At 52.5% G+C, this 18,202-nt stretch overlaps 6 protein-coding genes across 6 annotated transcripts; 2 read left to right on the top strand and 4 right to left on the bottom strand.

Moving 5' to 3' along the window:
* Nucleotides 1-1,187: 1,187 nt before the first annotated feature.
* On the bottom strand, nucleotides 1,188-2,279 carry EsH8_V_001043 (chaperonin 10-like protein; the record flags this gene model as incomplete). Its single annotated transcript, XM_083273559.1, has 1 exon — nucleotides 1,188-2,279. The coding sequence occupies one exon, from the start codon at nucleotides 2,277-2,279 to the stop codon at nucleotides 1,188-1,190; it is 1,092 nt and encodes a 363-aa protein (XP_083126274.1).
* Nucleotides 2,280-3,214: 935 nt separating this feature from the next.
* EsH8_V_001042 (uncharacterized protein) lies at nucleotides 3,215-4,294 on the top strand (the record flags this gene model as incomplete). Its single annotated transcript, XM_083273558.1, has 3 exons — nucleotides 3,215-3,244; nucleotides 3,304-3,588; nucleotides 3,842-4,294. 3 exons carry the CDS (start codon nucleotides 3,215-3,217, stop codon nucleotides 4,292-4,294), a joined length of 768 nt encoding a protein of 255 aa, XP_083126273.1.
* Nucleotides 4,295-4,562: 268 nt separating this feature from the next.
* On the bottom strand, nucleotides 4,563-7,700 carry EsH8_V_001041 (uncharacterized protein; the record flags this gene model as incomplete). The annotated part of the gene is made up of 5 exons (XM_083273557.1): nucleotides 4,563-5,032; nucleotides 5,100-5,457; nucleotides 6,676-7,011; nucleotides 7,064-7,594; nucleotides 7,659-7,700. 5 exons carry the CDS (start codon nucleotides 7,698-7,700, stop codon nucleotides 4,563-4,565), a joined length of 1,737 nt encoding a protein of 578 aa, XP_083126272.1.
* A 2,585-nt stretch (nucleotides 7,701-10,285) lies between these two features.
* EsH8_V_001040 (uncharacterized protein) lies at nucleotides 10,286-10,996 on the bottom strand (the record flags this gene model as incomplete). The annotated part of the gene is made up of 1 exon (XM_083273556.1): nucleotides 10,286-10,996. One exon carries the CDS (start codon nucleotides 10,994-10,996, stop codon nucleotides 10,286-10,288), a length of 711 nt encoding a protein of 236 aa, XP_083126271.1.
* A 2,248-nt stretch (nucleotides 10,997-13,244) lies between these two features.
* Nucleotides 13,245-15,494, bottom strand: EsH8_V_001039 (uncharacterized protein; the record flags this gene model as incomplete). Its single annotated transcript, XM_083273555.1, has 2 exons — nucleotides 13,245-15,331; nucleotides 15,434-15,494. 2 exons carry the CDS (start codon nucleotides 15,492-15,494, stop codon nucleotides 13,245-13,247), a joined length of 2,148 nt encoding a protein of 715 aa, XP_083126270.1.
* An 839-nt stretch (nucleotides 15,495-16,333) lies between these two features.
* EsH8_V_001038 (uncharacterized protein) lies at nucleotides 16,334-18,167 on the top strand (the record flags this gene model as incomplete). Its single annotated transcript, XM_083273554.1, has 5 exons — nucleotides 16,334-16,597; nucleotides 16,659-16,797; nucleotides 16,867-17,153; nucleotides 17,233-17,354; nucleotides 17,447-18,167. 5 exons carry the CDS (start codon nucleotides 16,334-16,336, stop codon nucleotides 18,165-18,167), a joined length of 1,533 nt encoding a protein of 510 aa, XP_083126269.1.
* Nucleotides 18,168-18,202: the final 35 nt, after the last annotated feature.

Here is an 18,202-nt window from a genome sequence, read left to right as displayed (position 1 = left end):
CAAAACCCACTTCAAACCTCAATGGCAGACCTAAAAGTGCTTGTCTTGGGCGGCACAGGCCCAGCGGGCATCTGCCTACTGCGCGAGCTAGTTTACCGCAAACATGCAACTATTGTGTTTGCTAGGAATCCAGCCAAGGTTCCCAAAGATTTGACTTCAAATGCACTGATTGAGGTTTGTGCCTTACAACTCCTTATCCGTCCTATGTACTGTGCTTTGTCTTGACTTTGCTGACCACTGTCCCCAGATTGTCACAGGCGAGGTGACCGATGCAACCGCTGTATCAGCAGTAATTGCTCGCAGTTCTGTTGTTGTATCGCTTCTTGGGCCTGATGTTAAGCGAGATAGAAAGATCGACCCTTCTTTCTTCGCTGATATTTATCGATCATGTGTATTCCCCGCAATGAAGCGACATGGGGTCAATCGTATCATAGCTATGGGTACCCTAACTATCAAACGATCCGAGGACAACTGGACAATTATTCAGTCGGCTATAGGCATCTTAATGCCCTTCCTCGCCAATAATCTCTACCACACGATGCTCAACCTTGCCGACGTCTTCGAACATGAGACCCAAGGGCTAGACTGGACGGTCTTTCGCATTACAGCAATTCCGGGAGAATCTGACGAAGCTAGCTGGAAAAGGGACCGTGAAAGCAACCTCTTCACCGGGCAGATCGGCGAGAAAGGGTGGACGTCGTCAATCAAGCGAGCAGCATTGGCCAAATGGCTCGTAGATGCGGTGGAGGGCAAAGCTGACGTTTGGATAAGGAAAATGCCCGCGGTTAGCAGTGAATGACAAATCGACTAACCGCATTCATGTCAAACATGACAACCGAGTCTATATGACCATAGCCTGCATATCGTGCCTTTCATTTCGAGCTAGAAATGCATTCTAGAAGCTTGAAGTGGACGGAAGGCGTACAAACATTCTCAATGTGGATGAACCCAGTCATTCCACACCACTTTACGTTTGGATGAAATTTTCGCGCAGATCTTCACTTCAAGGACTTTTAAAGAAGTTACGTTTTGTAATTGTTTTCAATGAACTAGTATTTGCAGAGGGCTCTGTTGTGGAGGCATGTTGATGTTTACAAGAACATAGAATTTGTGTCAAAACCCTGTTTTAAGTCTTCCTCATTTGAAGTTGCCCGAATTTACACACTTATTACCCACCCATAATCACCCTAGAACTTGACGACAAGTTTGCTTCCCGACACTTTTCTCTGGCGTAAAAGATCTAATGATTCAAGCAGGACATCTATTCCACCATCGATTGCTTTGATAGGGGGCGGCTTTATGACGTTCGTGAGCCGCGGCAAAATCGCATAGAATCGCGCAAGAGCCTGGCGGTGTTCCATGTCGACAGGGAATTTGGGTCCAATTGGCGGTAACCAGGCAAACTCCCGTCCAAATACTGTATAGAGCATAATCATGTCGTATTTGACACCCGCAACCTTTGATTCTCCTTGGTCGAGCAGCGTCACTATCTTGCCGCCTTTGGACTTCAGCACATTAGCCGTGGAGACGCCAGATCCCCCTTCAGATATGCAGTCCACTGCGATACTGATATCTGGGAATGCTTTCGTTACATCTTGCACCCAAGTTTCAGACTTGTAGTCGAAGACGCTATCGGCGCCATATCGTTTGACAAGGTCAAATGAGTGCGGTGATGCTGTCGTGACGACTGTGTATCCTGCGAGCTTGGCAAGTTGAATTGCGAAAAGACCAGCTGTCGTAGATCCTGCGTAGATGAAAATAGTCGGTTGGGCTGTCGTTGATTTGTTCGTTTCTTGGCGTTGCTCCGATTGGTCGGGCCACTTGAGGCCGAGATGAACATTCACCGCGAGCATAGCTGTGACGGCTGAGACACCATAAGTTGCTGCCTCTTCATTGCTGACATTTGAAGGTATCTTCCATGCCAGATCCGACTCAATCTTGAGGTATTCCGCGAATGCGCCCCGGTCATGGTAGAGTCCGCCGTGAACAACACCTGCAACTCGGTCGCCCACTTTCCACGACCCTGTCGCGCTGTTCCCGACCTTGACAACCTCTCCAGCATAGTCGCATCCAACAATACAGTGCTTTGGAGAGATGACGTCGATATGCTTGTAATCGCTTGGATTAAGAGCGACAACGTGCACTTTGACGAGGATTTCCTGATCCGTGATTACCGGCTTGGGCACGTTGATGACATGTGCACCTTTGAATCCCGATTTCCCCGTGCTGAGATTGAACAATCGGGCAGGAATGCTTCGATTTGATACTAAGGCCTGCATTTTGTCAAGAACCAGCAGACTGTAGCGGTGGTATGGATGTTCAGTTGGCTGTTACAGAGGGTGTAAATTGTTGGCGGTGCTGAAGGCTTGGATTTGCTGTGTTCAATTCACTGGAGTGGAATAGAATGGTTAGCAATAAGTGCCTGGTTTAAATATGAAAACCAAATAACCTTGCCACTGTCACGGTTATCACTTGGGATACCCATTGCAGCCGCGTTTGCAACGGCTGGCTAATACTGATTCAACAGATTGTTGCGTGACTTTCCAACTTGCAACGCCGAACGTCATGTGTCGGAGAGATGGTTGCGCCGATACCAACTGTGAAGTCGAAAAAGGAGTTTAAACTCATCTTGTGGCGCCCGTGCGCAAGCTTGGGATTTTTCTATTGACTAATCAGGCGCGTATATTACCGCGGCAAGCTCAGATGTCCATGCGAAGGTCGAAGCTCCTTGCCTAGTGGAGTGTTCTGCAACAGCCCGATTACCCAAACAATGGAGAACGGTTAAGTTCACTAATCATCCCGCGCAAGTCACCCTGGGTCCCATTGGACTCAGTAACCAAATTCCGACGGAGTCTAGATAAGCCGGACCACCAAATGTTGCAAGTAATCACCCATGCAACTTTAAGCTTGAATGATTTCTCCTCTGGTAGCTGGTGATGATTTATGCTTGACTGCTTTGTAAGCTGTAATCGCGACATCCGAGACTCCCTTGAGTCTCATGAGTCCAATTGACGATTGACAATGGATGCTCTCCAAGTTAGACACCAAATAATCATGTTCTAGAAATGATGCTAATGTGAAAATGAAACATCCATCGTCGTAAAAGGTAATTCCTGCTGGAAATACTATATAACCAGCTGGCAAGCCACTGTTTTCTTTGTTTTTTATCATCGTTTCGTGACACCATCGTCTACCATTCAATCTACACATCAAAATGTCTCTGAACAAAGTTACTATCGTCGGTGTACGTCTGCCCCTCCTGTCTATTTGTCACCAAGCCCACCTAACGTTTGAACGAAACAGGCGAGCGGCAATATCGGAGCCGCTGTGTTGCCCCAGCTGCTCAATTCCGATCTTGATATAACCATCCTCAGCCGCCTAGACTCTTCTGCGGTGTTTCCAAATGGAGCCAAGGTCATCAAAAGTGACTACACTGTAGATTCGCTGACCAAGGCTCTGAAAGGGCAGGATGCCGTTGTGAGCATGCTTCCTATTGTTGCTCTTTCAGAGCAGCAGAATGTGGCTGAAGCTGCCATAAGAGCGGGTGTAAAGAGGTTCATCCCCAGCGAGTATGGGTCAGACTCATCGGTATGGTTTAGATTCGAGACCCTCTAGTGGCAGCACTTTCACTAACCATGTTGGGGGAAGTCTGATGAGGTCGTCGAAGCTGTCCCATTTTTCCAAGCCAAAAAGGCTCAGTTGGACTGGCTTGCTACTAAGGAAAACCAGATGAGTTGGACTGCAATCATTACTGGCCCCTTTTTCGACTGGGTGCGACCGTTTGATACCCCACAAAATAGGCGAAATGTTACTTTGCTAACTGGAATCGTTCAAATTTTAGGGATTGAAGCTGGGAATGACGGGCTTTGACATTCAAAACAAGACTGTCAATCTGATTGATGAGGGCAAAACTCGGTTCACGACCAGTACTGTGGCGCAAATTGGCCGCTCGATTATTTCGGTTCTCCAGCATCCGGCTGAAACCAAGAACCAACTAGTATTCGTGGAATCTTTCACGACAACACAGCTTGAGATTCTAGCTGCGCTGAAGAAGCTAACCGGTGAAGAATGGAAAATTAACCATGGGAGCTCGGAGAGCATCAAACAGGATGGCTTCCAGAAACTTGGAAACGGAGAACTCCTCGAGGGTGGGGCTGCCATCATAATGGCGTTGGTGTTGGGCAAGGATGGACTGGAAGATCACACTCATGTTAAGGGTGGAATTTGGAATGAACGACTTGGACTGAAGAATGAGAGCGTCGAGGACACAGTCAAAGAGGTCCTTGGGCTGTAATCTCAAGCACAACTATGTGATGTATCTGTATAAAATCTCGAGTTTGTTGGACGGTTTACGGAGATCGGAGCCAAAACCCCGATGCAATTTCAATATCTGAGTTCAAAACCCGTGCGGATGTTGAATTCACGGCTGACTCGCAGGTGAATTGTGCCTAAGTTATTTCCATGAGACAGGATTTGAGCCCGTCCCCTTTCCCAGGCATTGCTACATAGCATGTGCTACCCTCCTCCTTCTGTTCATCTCATCTGATGTTATTAGGATACTATCAGAGAGGGCTACCAATGTTATTCTTGTAGATATCCTTGTTCGCTGCAGCCTCAGTCTGCCTCACCCATAGCTCCCAAGCACGAGGGTAATACCCAGTCCCAAGACCAATAATGTCGTTCAGCTCACGGTCAGTCAGGTATCGGATCGGCCCGCCGCTGCCACCGGGCTGACCCGCGTTATCACCTTGTGCAGCCAAAGCGATGGAGTCTCTCTGGCTGTTGGCAGCGTCCTGAGTGTTTACAGCACGGAATACGGCCGTCTCTATGTCTGGACCAATTACCGCCATACCGTGGCCGCGCATAAGAACCACATTGTTGACAGGTATGGTACCGTTTATTTCATCGTTTGAGGTGCTACCATCGAAGTATGCCGCGAGCGCTGCGCCAAAACGCGCATTACGGATGAGCAGAGCGTGGGTATCGTTGGGGAGAAAATAGTCGGCAATGTCAAATACGGGAGCAGCTTGCCCTAACTGAAGTCAGCAAATCCAATACACGTTCTGATGCTCCCGACATTCAAGAGGGTAGCCGCTGACCTAATACACTGCCCATCTGGCCTACGGGTAGCAGCGGAACTTGGGTTACGCCGAACGGAATGATGGAATCAGAGTGGCTGTGTATGACACTGTTGACCGATGGATAACGCTTGTACACCTCGCTGTGGATGAACCGCTCAATGTAGCCGGAAGGCGGATTAGGCGTGACGGGGGCCGCATTGTCAACCAGATACTCGACGATATCGTCGGCACTGGATACCAACGCTGGTGCAAGATCGCGGGACAATAGAAACGTTGAATCGTTTTCTGGGTTTCTAACCGAGATATGGCCATATGCGTCGAGCACGCCATTGAAATGCAGCACATGATTCGCGGCGACAAGCGATTTCAGAATCTCCTGCGGTGCCACCATCTCGGACGACTTTCTGGAGGATGACGGACTTGGAAAGCGGTTTGAAAAGCTTATGAATCCTGGATGAGAATGTTTTCTGGTTTCGAGGGTTTTGTATCGTAGCCAGAGAAACTATGACTGAGTAGCAGGCTTTCCGGAGCTTCCCCACCTTTCGCTGATGTTGTGTAACTTGATCAATGATATCATTCGAGACCTCAGAAACAAGAAACAGACGTAGATTATATGATCGCATGTCTCGGAGTGGTTGCATCGAGGCTAAATGTTTTGGGTAGTCTGGTTGACACGGCTAAAGGGTCTGAGATAACTCATCATGAATGACAGAATTGATGCAACAATCCAATTTTTCAAGTCGGTTGGTTGCAGAAGTGCTATTCTTATTTCTTGCGTCTTACACTCCGCATGCCCACAGTCAATGATAGCTAGCGACTCAGACTTTCTACCAAAGTCACATAAGCCAATTCAGTGTATTTGTGCCAAGAGCTCAATATACCCTTTCCCTATCCATGTCTCATTCGGCGCCACCACCGCCACCGTGACCTCGAACGCTTTCCATGTATTAGCTTGTGGACAGTTGGGAAATTAGCAGGGTCGGGCCGAGTTAGCCACTGCTGCAATTAATTCACATCACCCCAAGCGGTTACTTGATATCTTCTAAAGAGTTTGTTAGATGATGATCGCCGCAAGATTGCAACCTCTTCTAACATCAAGACAACTTCAATTAGTCCAGGGTTATCCTATCATCTTTAAATTTCACGACAAGTGAAATATTCATATTTTAAGATTAGTGTTGTAGATTCTAGCACTCACACAGAATACGTTCTTTCATCATTATTAGGTACGCACGTGCGGCTTTGGGTGTTGTTCCTTTCGAGGCACAATCCACTGCAAAAACAATACGAGAGAAAATCATATTCATTCTCCGCTGTTACATTATTTAACCAACACTAACATAAAGCGCCTTTCAACACTTTCGCAAATGTCAACAACACTTGATACGTATCCGCATTTCTGCTTGTTGATTGGTTCGCTTCTCGCTATGCAGCATTACTTCTCCTCCGAAGATGTCAACAGAGGACGACTCAACAACTCAGACCAGTCTTCACTCTTGATATAGTCCTCGACACTGGTGGTTTGGCCTTTCAGCCCAAGCTGTTCATGGTGAGTGGTTGTCCTTTTATTGATCGTGTACATGGTAAGACTTACTTGATCAGGAAGAACGATAGACGGATCCCCTCCCCAGTATCCAAACTCCGTGGCGTATTCATGCATCTCTCCTATTTCAATGCCGAAACCACCTGGACCAAGTTTGTCCATGTCCGCCATTGTGAATCGTTCAAATACTGCCGGGACGCCAACTGTCTTGCTCCACAGACTGACAAAATCCGGCCAAGTGATCAGCTCAGAACAAGCAAGGAGATGCGTTCCCAAAGGAGCTTCGATGAGAGCCTTCACATAGGTCCCTGTCTCCTCGGGCAAGACTTGAGGGATGGGTTGGTTGCCTTCCCCAGGCATGCGCAAAACCATGGTACCATCTTCACGCTGGTGGATATTAGTTGGTAGCCTAAAACACATATTTGATAGTTGCAAATACCTTTATCCATGGAATGTTGGTCGGTCCAAACTTCCAGTTCGTTAGAAAAAGTCCCATTTCCAGCAATGAAGTCTTCTTGAACAAGGCTGGGTAAGTGGTTTTGATGAATTCCACCACGGCGGCTTTCGAATCGAAGTGGAAAATGTTTTGGTATTTTCCATTCGACCACTTCCGAGCCCCCGATAGCGTCGACCAGACAAACACTTCGAGTGTCTCCACGTCCGCGAGGGCGGTGGCTATGTTTTTGCCCTGTTGCGCTTCGAGCTCGTATGACCACTCTTGCCATGACTGATTCGGTTGGAGTTTGGGCGATGAGGTCAAAGCCAGCTCGAACGGAAAGATTGTATTGCCGAACACGGCGTTGGCGCCTCGAAATGCGGCCTTCAGAGATTCAACACTGTTCAAATCACCCTCGACAATCTCGACGCCCTTGGCAGCCAAGGCCAAGCTGTCTGGCTTCGTGGCGTCCCGAGTGATACCCCGTACTTTCCACTCCTTTTGCCCAAGGTACTTTTCGGCAACTGAGCGGCCCTTTCATCAGTTAGTTTCATGCTAGAGGTTATCAAAAAGAAAAATGGGTATATCTGTGAATCACCTGGTTTCCAGTTACACCGCAAATCACTATCAATTTCGACATCTTGACAAAGGTGCTAATCAGGGGAGAAAGTAAAGTGGAACAATGTAGTCTTATAAGAGGTCACGAAGGAAGATGGGCCTTTCATCGAGTTTTCTCGCAACCTCGCGGAGCATTATATGCATAATGCATTTTGGTTTCTCAAGGCTAAAGTAATCATTAATGATTGCGTGTAACGACTCGCCAACTGGGCTTCAGCGCGCTAGAGCTGAGGGGGGGTCCAACCGGCGCCGAGTTGAACCGCCATTGACGCACGGTCATCATTTCGCATTTGTCAACAGGCTCGGCGAAATCAGATGACCCGGCCAATTGTTTTGAATTGGTAATCCGTAAGGCCCAGACCAAGCTGATAGGCTATCGGCAATTGGGCGCCCTCGAATATGACGCAACGGGCTCGTCTTATTTACCAGTTGGGGGACTGATAACAGCCCGCTGTCTCTGCAAATGTTTCATGATGCTGACTGTGCGACCATGTGGCTTGAAATCCGTTGGCCAATCCGATATTCTTTTAATTACTGCAAAGAGAGATTTTGCCAAGGGGGTGCTCGTATCATTGGCTGGTTGTGACATTTGAGAGTTTGCTGAAGGGCCATCATGTCGATGATGATTAATCATAATATTTTGCATTTATGTCTATTATACCGCAAATCTCGGGTATTTTTCACCCTTTCCCGCTGTCTGAAAGAAATAGGGGTATCAATTAGCTACGGAATGTGATGGAAAAGCACAACCGACGGTTTAGAATTACAGCATAATAGACAATATTCCAACTAGAATCCCCCAACAGAATCTCTCAACAACAAATATTTCCTTGCCTTCCAGAACGTCATATGCGGTAGGCAATGTCTCTGGCTCGCTGGTTTTCCTCTCATTTTGTATCTATTTCAACAATCAACCAAGAGCTTTCGTAATCTATGACTTATTGGAAACATCCCCTTTTCTCTGTACGGGATTCTACCGAATCCATAGGTCTTTTTTCCTCATTGAACTACTATACTTGATATCTCGAGTCACTCATATTCCGTTCAAGATGTAAGAAGGATCCTGACTGAATGATATTATTGGCGGTGATACAGCTGACTCGTCAAATGAGGGGAGTGTAGGTGGTCAGTACGGGTCATTGGACACTATCTCACCAGCTCGAGGTGCGAACTTGGCTAATTCTTCTACCAAGTCTTTACAGCTGATTCGTTCGACCATGTCGCACAGCAACATTTTCCTCCCAATAAGGTCACAAAAGCCGGTAAGAAAATTCGGGCCATTGTCGGTCACAACATCTTGATCAAGTTCCTCGAGCCACTGGTGTTGCGGTCGATGTATGAAGTAGGAGTTAGAATCCGTGAGAGGCTTCAAGAGCATGTGGAGGAGTACGGCGAGTACATCCGGGAGTGCACTCACATCACGGACGGCATGGGCCTGGCAACTCAGCTTGTAAGTTAGAAAAGCACCGACATGTGAACCAAAACCCAGCCACTGAATTTTCTCAGGAGATCAGCCACATTGGCTGCGCAGACGCCAGAACCAACCAAGAGATATCGCGAGTGAATCTGGATGTGGTCAGGATGGCACGGCGAGACGGGAACATGATGAAATCGATTGCGGTTCTGGGAATGATCTTCCTGCCCGCATCTCTCGTGACAGTACGCTTCCCCAACCTGGTGGCACTTCATCTTTACTGACAATGCTACAGGACTTTTTCTCGATGGACATGTTCGACTAGGTAGGGGAGGGCAAGAATCTATCCTTGTCAAACTCATTCTGGATTTACGCTGTGGCCGTCGTGGCCCTGACCTTGGGCACTATCGGAACATTTTATTTTTGTATCTTCGGGGATAGACAGGTGGAGAGCGGTAGGGGGAAGAGGGATCATTCGCATGTGTAAACGAATAAATGCAACAACAGATCCAGCACAGGATAGTATTTTACTGGGATAATCCTCTAGAAACCAATTTTGGGTGCAGCTAGGATCACCTAACTTTCCTATTATATATGTGACACAATACAATCCGTCTCTAAGATAGATACAACGCAAAGTTTAAGCAGTGGTATCAGTATTGGCACGAGCGCTTGGGGCATGATGGCGCTGAGGACGTTCGATTTAGCAGCTATTAAGGATTATTTTCAGCCGGACTTAATTACAATTGTCGAGTGCCAACACCATTGTCCCATTACGCCTTGTGAGGAAGTCGAATTCAGACGCACTCATTTTAGTCTGTGGACAGGGGTGGAGAGTTTTCAATGGCTTTGGATAAACTTGGTATCCGAGCAGAGCATAACGAATGTTGTGCAGAACATGATCAGGGGTGAAACGAATCATTACCTAGTCCATAAAACGCAGCCACTGGTAAAGGCTAACAGTGTCACGTTGACATGCAGGTGTTTTCAAGCACTCTTCGGAAGATAGTATGGTTCATTGTGGTACTGTTTGTCCCATGTTTGATGTTCTAATAAACTCCAGTCCGGGATGATAACTGAAAAAACAGGCATCACTGTATCCCCCCTCTAAACTTATTTTCCCCTTCCTACGCCACTAATATCCTGTATAGAGAGCATGAATCCGGAAACCATCAACGCCACGCTACTCTGACCTATTTGTGCTCGCCCTGACCGTTGCAGAAAGGAATGGGGTACGTCTCGCTGCTGCAGAGCCGGATGACGCCCTTGACCCAAGACAGGCCGCCGTAGCCCTGGCTCTCGTACGTGTCGGCCATGAAGTAGGTTTTTGTCGGGCTGTCGGTGCAACCCGTCAGGAGGTTGCCCTGGACGCGGCGGACGTAGGGCTGGCTGACGATGACGCCGTACATGTTGGCCGGGACCTCGTAGTCGAGCGAGTGCTCCAGGGAGGTGGACCAGGAAATGTCCAAGTCCATGGACAGCGACATGCCAATGATGGCGTCGCCGCCGACGCTGATCTCGGAGCCGATGGTGAGAGAGTTGCCGATTTCGAAGCCGGTCGAGACGCCGACGGTGGCCTGGCTGTCGCCGAGGGAGGAGACGATGGGGGAGATGGCGACGTCCCAGTTGAGGAACTGGTCGTCCGCGGTGACCTGGACCTCGGTGCTCTGCGCACAACCGCGGCGGAGGAGGCCGGGGGTGCTCGTGGCGTTGAACGAGGCAATGGAGGCGGGCGCGGGGGCGGCGGCCTCGAGGGCGTCGTAGTCGGCGGCCTTCATGATCTGGGAGGTGCCGTCGTGGTTGAGGAGGATGACATCGTCCGCGGCGAGCATGCGAGGTCGGGGGGGCGCCGCGACGACGGCGGCAGCAAGGCCGAGAACTGCGAAAAGTGCGGAAGAAACCATCTTGTTGTTGGATGGAACTGGTGGGAAGGAAGGACTGTTGAGACTCTGAGGAAGAGCAAGACTGGCGTCGTTTTCCAAGAAAAGAATGACAAAAGTTGGCAGGTAGAACGTAAAGACAGTGAAGCCGACTAGGGCGAGTGAGGAAGAAGCTGAAGCGAACTGAAGTTGATTTCTCCAAGAAACACCGTCTTCTCGATGGGAGGATTCTCAGGCCATTATAACTATCCACTCACCTCGCCCTCACCTCACGTTCCTAATGCCAGTACAAGTGATCCAGCGAACTGTATCCTTTGGCACCCGTCCAGTCAGCTCACACTATCAGGACGGAGACGCAGCCGAGAAGGGTGGACCACGACGCTCCTGGCCCCCCTCCACTTTTGAGGCTGAAGGATCGAGCTTCTTCCAATGGGAGCCCGCGGCCTCGGGCCCGGATCTCCGCCGTGGACATAAACAGGCGTGGAGTAGTTCCCAATCCGGACCGTCGCCGAGGGGTTCCCGGACCTTGCAATTTCATTTTGTAAGGGGGAAGATGCCAAATCGGGACGGCCGGCGATGGGACCAGCTTCCCCTGGGCATTAAATTAAGGCCGGCCGGTATAGATCTCGGAGAGCCGTGGTCGTGTGCCCTCTTGCCAATTGCCGGCCATCCGGGGAACGTCAAATGATCTCAGTCGCCAAAAACAGATCTTAGAGATGGCGCTATAGCTAGCGTGGTAGCTTAAAGCATAAGCGTAATTTTGTGTTGCAATTCCAAACTAAACATTCTGTGTATTTGTGCCCCCAATGCGCCCCCAAGGACCCATGAACCTTTATGCTACGTTGAGCCTGATTGGCTGCTGGACACGCTGCGAGTCATGAGCGGCTGTTGTACGGATGCCGGACATAACCGTTGATGAATTTTCGTCTCAGGTGTCCTTGTCCAACGAATCCTTGGCGACTCCGTCAGTGCGTCCGTCCCTTTTGCACAATGGTCCTTTTCAGCCCATAGTGCCCAATAGGGCAGAAGATCCCGCGGGGGCCGGCGGTTGTGAAGCCAGGCGCATATGCAAGTCATGGCACACGTGCAAGTTTGTCGTACTCTCTCTCTCCATCGCAGAACGACATCGCATACCCCTATTTCTGAACGGACGCGATACAGAGTTTCCGAGGCTCCTAAGCGTCTTGGATAGACTTGGAAAGTTGGAAAAAAAATATGAGCCAAGCCAACCTTGGCGGCTTGGCTCAGGCGTGCGTCCGAACATCTCGGGTGCCCAAACGCAAAAAGACCACCAATGCTGCCGCCAGACCCCTGTCCGTAAACCTACATCCTTGGGAACTCTGGGGTTCCCCATTGGGATATGCGAGAAATGAGAGTGCAGTGCCGTACCCCGTTTGCGCTCTAAACTTGCAACATTGGCGGGCTCCTCGCTGTGCCCTGAGCTCCCCACAGCAGTTGGTGGGAGGTATAAGGAGACGTCCCACACGGGTTCCATGAGAGGGAACCGTGCCTGACAGGTGTTTTGTGAACCGCATATCGTAGAGAGGGGCTTCGATATGCTCGATGTTTGCTCCTATTGGTTGGCTGGATGGATGTAGGTAGTAGTGATGTGGGTTAGTTCGTCAGGTTTCTTGGGCTGTGAACGAAAGAACCGTGCAGAACTCCCGCCTATTTGCATTGAGTGCTTCTTGTATGTATTTTGAGTGCCGAAGGCCAATTGCGGCATAGTCGCACGGAGAACCCGGGACGATGCAGGGTTTGATGGTCGATGCCCGACTTGGGAACTTCTGAAGCGTGTGGGGCTTGCCCGAGAACAATAGCTCAACTGTTGCCTACACTACGTCGTGAAGTCAAGGATTCCCGCTGTGGTGTCGCATCTTGACGGAATCCCAGACTCTGGGTGCCAAAGGGACCACCGCAGGGAGGCTCTGACCAGAAGTCCCCAGCCCGACATGGATAGAACACTCGGACCGGGGAGCTGGGCTCTGACTCGACCAAGGCCCATCAAGGTCCATCTCGATGCTGCTTGTCTCTTGTGGGCTGAATATTATACTAGTCCAAGCACGTTGAAAAGGGGACTTGGGCCAGCTATGCCGCTTCTCCTGCGTGTCCCCCTCCCGGAAGTGAGGGTTCAACTCGAACGTATTTTCCTTCCTAGCTGTCTGCCAGCAACAGCAGCAGCAGCGGCAGAAATTGTCGTTAAAACATGATAAATCCCGTCAATCGACATGTCTATCTCGAATTGTGATTTTACTTCTCCCATTGTACAGGCTCATTGCGGATACTGGGAGGACACGCCACTGTTCAAAAGGGACCAGTACGTCGTGTCGACACCTTGGAACGCCCAGTCGCCGGCCTCGGCCGTGATGCTCGGGCACGACCATCCCATGTAGTCGGAGCAGTCAGTGCTGAAGCCGGGGCACAGTTGCTCCGGTGGGATGGTGCTGTCCTGGCCAAGCAGCGCGTCCAGGGTGACTGCGGCGGGCGTCCCATGCTCCGAGGGGAAGGAATCCGGCGACACGGTGGTGGTGTTTGCTGGCGTCGGGAGCTGCGAGTGGCTGAGGTCCAGCGTGTGCGACTCGGCGGCCTGGTTCGTGGTCGTCTTAATGTTGATCGTCCCGAGGTAAGGGATGCTCAGCTGGAGGTTCTTCGCTCCGTCGTGGCATTGGGGCTGGTTGATGCCGTTGCAGCAGTCGACGATGGGGAGGAGCTGCTTGATGATGCCCGCACTTTCGCCGGAGAGCTTGTCGTCGTTGAGGAGGGCCAGCTCCTCCATCTTGGCCGTGACGGTCTCAGCCAGAGCGCGGTCTTCGTTGCGCTGCTTGGTCCACTCCTCGTCGCACATGCCTGGAGGCCGGCTCAGGTGGCCCAGCAGAAGCGTCATGGCGGCCATCAGGGATGAGTAGTCGATGTGGCGACAGGAGAAGGCGGCGTTGTTGGCGGTGCGGAATATGAGGCAGCGCTTCAGCACGGCCCGGCTCGACTCCAAGCATGTGCGCTTGCTGTAGTCGAAGCGGCTGTTCGCCTGGTTGCGAAGCATGTAGGGGAGGTGCAGCAAAATGAGGAGGCTGTGGTGGTGGACCTGGAGCATCAGGTGCGACATGGTGCTCATCTGGGAGATTGTGTCTGTGTACTCGGGTATCGGCGGTATCTCCCACCACCCCCTGCCCATTGTCCTTGCGGCATTCTCGAGCTCGCAGTCGACGGACTGGGTGATGGCGTAGGCATCGTTGGGCGGCGCATGGTTTCTCTCGATTATGCGGAGTGATATCGCCGAGTAGGTCTTCTCCAGCCTCTCCATGGGGGTGTCGTTGATGATGAGTTCATCGGCCAGGAAGCTGTTGTCTTTCGTGCCGGCGGGCAGGCCAAGAAGCAGAGACAAGAAGCGGTCGCAGAAGTTGATGCGGGCCCACAGCTGATGGGACGTCGGTATGGTATCCGGGTCCGTCGCAGGCTCGCACGACTTCAGGGGCCGGGTGCCGGTTCGCTCGATGCCCATCAGTTGGGCCAGGCTCAAAGCCCTGCGCATGGCCAGCCACGCCTTGCGAAGATTGCCCGAGTTTACCAGATAAAACCCCTGCAGCACGAGACACTCCAGACCCTCGGAGGAGCCGATCAGGTCGTCATTCGAGGTGACCTGCGTCGCAGTCGTAGCCCACTCGTTCATTGTATCCTGGATGGAGCTCTTGAAGCCCAGCTGGGACTCATCGAAAGACGGCGGCAACTGCTGCAGACATATGGACAGCTGGAGCAGATGCTTTGCGAGGATGGCGGGGTGCCTGGACACGTCGGGCATGTCGGTGAGGGAGGCCGTCGGCGGGCATCTGCCTTGGAGGATGTCCTGGTACGAGTAGGAGAGGATCAGTACAAAGACCGGACCTCTGCTGGACTGGACGATTATTTTGGCATCCTGGGCAGACGGGAACATGGAACAGATGTCCTGGCATATTCTCTCGTGCTTGGTACCGCCCGGAAGACGGGCTGTCGCCGGGTCGTCCGCCGGCGGTTGGGACGGGGACGGGCCGACGACAGGGGCCGACGAAATCGAGGCCCTTCCAGGCGGCCGCGCCAGAGTTTCCGGGCTGCTGGTGGACTCGGAGGCATGCAGAGACCCGTCGACCGACGAGGCGGGGGTGTTTATCCTGTCCTTGAGGGACGCTTCCGGCCCCATCTTGTCGGCCAGCTTCACCATCAGCTCCTCCAGTCGGCCGAGGCGCTGGGCGAGACCACGCTCGGGAGCGCCGGACGGCTCCTCATCGGTGAACTCCTGGCTTACACAGGTGGTCCCGCGGGTCTGACATCCGGCACACGTCTCCGCCTCGTTGGAGGCGAATTCACAGCGGATCTTCCTCTTCCTGCCTGCGCGAGATGTTAGCCCTGTCTACATTGACTGGCCCGAGGCGATCACCCCCCTCCCATTCTGCATTTCGGGGAGGCGGTGTCGTATTCGGACGAACTCACACTGCCAGCAGCTGCGCGTTCCCTTGCGGACCTTGCGTTTTTTACTCGGACGTTCGTCCATGGTTTTTTTCTTTCTTTCGTAATTATGTCCTGTTCAATGCAAGCTGTTTAGATATTCCGGTCTGGTTGTGTATGGATTCGTATAAACCGTAGGTGATGAATCAGGACACTGTCGCCTCGGCCGCAATCAACAATGCACGGGCACGGGGAATTTGGAATGAAATGAGAGAGGACAAAGATTTCCCCCTGATTGCCCATAAGTGTCAGCGCCTCGCTGTAGCCTAGCCTGGTGTCTCTCACCGATGCCGTTGATCGTTGCAATGCTTACCCATCCTTCGTCCGTTTCGTCCGCTCGGAGGCCGACGCGGACGAAAGATGCGTGGAAAGGAGGAGGGTACGTACCCCCGGCCGGACGAACGAGATCCGAGTCACGTGTATGAAGCCAATCACAACCGTTGCTGACGAAGACGCCCCGCTGTCGCACAAGCGTCGCACTCCCATTGGCTAATGTTTAATACACTAGCCAAAGGGGGAAAGGTTGCCATGTGCCGCCGCCGAGGTACGTACCCTGATATCTCATCCAGACATTTCCCCCTCATCTCGTCTCATTTCGTCTTGCCAATTCTCGCGTTCCTTTGTGGGAGGTCTCAGGCCATTCTTCGTGACTGATGACTAACTACAGCACCATTACGATTTTACAACCCAATTGATCTTGACCGGTCTGATATGCGCTAGTAGCCAACTGGGCCAACTGCAGCTGAAAGCGGCCGTCCGTCCCTCGTTGAACAGGGGTGCAGAGCCTGTCTTGTCCCCCCCGAGTTGAGGCATTGCCCAGGATTAATGTGACCCCCTCCAATTGCGCTTTGCCGTAGCCTCCCAGCTAGCCAGTCAGCTCCTAACATGAGCCCGGCGTCCGAGTTCAAGTTCATCACCGTCGACGGCGCCGAGGGGAGCTTCCCGCCGGCCGACAAATCCATCCGGAGCCATGCCATCCGGACGGCCATCCTCAAGGGCCCCTCTGAGATGGGGGCCTCAACGGCCTTCACATCCCAAGACACAATCAAGCGAAAGGCCTTGCTGAAGGGCCGCTTCAGGCTGGCCGGCAAAGCTGCCAAGCCCAAGACCCAAAGGAGCCAGACGCAGCGCCACAAGTCCGATGCTCGAGTACGGCACTTCACCCCCCCGGAGAACTCGGCCGCTGTGCAGATTGCTCACCTCTCCGTAGTCTTCCACAGGCGACGCCGACTCGTCGTCGAATGCATCGCTCCCGCCCTGGGTCCAGAGGCTGGGGAGCGACAGCGCCGACCCCTTCAACACACTGCCTATTCCGAGCAGTCCGTCAGTGGACTCTCTAGTTAAATACTGTAAGCCTCCGTCGCTCCAGACCTTCCTCTTTCCGTGCCTCCTTGCGTGTCTGAGAGCTGACTCTGCAGTCACCACCAGGTTCAACCTCAACTCAACCACAACCGATACCCAGAGGCCGTGGTTCCCCTACGCCATGCAGAGCGCTCTCATCATGCGAGTCACGCTGGCTCTGGCTGCCGAGTTCCTGACGGCAACCATGCCGCTGCTGGACTCCCAGCTCCAGCGGGAGGGGTACCAGCAAAAGGGGGAGGCGATGCGGATGATCAGGAGCCGCCTGGAGACGCAGGAATCGGCCCAGAGGGCGAGCGAGGACCTCTCCGTCCTGGCGGGCGTGGCCATGCTGGGGAGCGTCGAGGTGAGTTTCGATCCGAGTCCCGCCGCTTCCTTCTGGTTGACGCAACGAACGCTCGCTCACACGCGCAACTTGCGGTCAGGCGTTCCAAGGCCACTTCTCGGCGGCCAACATCCACTTGACCGGGCTGCACGCCATGATTGAATCCCGCGGCGGGCCATACACCATCAAGCATGACTACATCCTCTGCCGCTGCATCAACTGGTGAGCAATATAATGTTCTTTTCTCTGACAAACAAACGCGGGGGAATCCGGGGGGAGGGGATGGGGCGCATCCGCTTACTAGACTTCTCCAGGATTGACATTCAGGTTGCCTCGGGTCTTGGAAGAGTCCCGAAATTCCCCATGTTCCACACGCTCGATCAGGTGTCGCTGCCAGCGTCGGTCGTGAGTCGCGCAATGACGCCTTCCCTGCGTCACATGGACAAACTAGGGGGCCACAACCCCGACGAGGGCAATGAACCACGTAAGATCTTCACGACGTTGAGGCAAGCAATCTGCTCCTCGCAGGCGGGGGCCGTGTCCGTGTCAGCGGACGACATCAGGATTGTCATGAACACGGCCGACAGCATGATCCTGCACTTCCTGTACGTGGAGCGGCGGACCGCCACGCCCGTCCAGAAGCGGTTCCTCGTGCTCGTGTCGGCGGCCCAGGTGTTCCTGTACGCCGTGCTGCGCGAGATCCCGACGACGGGCCACATGGTCCGCATCCTCGTCGCGCGGCTGCGCGAGGCGCTGGACGACGCCGACTCCATCCCGCTCATCTGGGTGCCTCACGACGCCGCGCTCCTGTGGGTGCTCTTCGTCGGCATCGTCGGGGCCGGAACAACGGAGGACCGCGAGTGGTTCTCGTCGCGGCTGAACGAGCTGCTGGGGAGGGCCAGGGATATTCTGCCGCCCGAGAGCTGCAGGCGCGAGAACCTGCAGCAGATGCTTTCAGGGTTTCTCTGGCGCGACAAGCATTGCCTGCCGGTGCTGAACGACGTCTGGGCGTCGTGGGAACGGGGTGTTACGTAGAAGAGTTACGTAGCGTAGAAACGAAGAGCAGACTT

This window comes from Colletotrichum jinshuiense, chromosome 5 (genome assembly GCF_051148585.1).
Source record: "Colletotrichum jinshuiense chromosome 5, complete sequence".
NCBI lineage: Eukaryota > Fungi > Ascomycota > Sordariomycetes > Glomerellales > Glomerellaceae > Colletotrichum > Colletotrichum jinshuiense.
The sequence above is the reverse complement of the archived record's forward strand: the minus strand, read 5'-3'. Positions and strand labels throughout refer to the sequence as shown.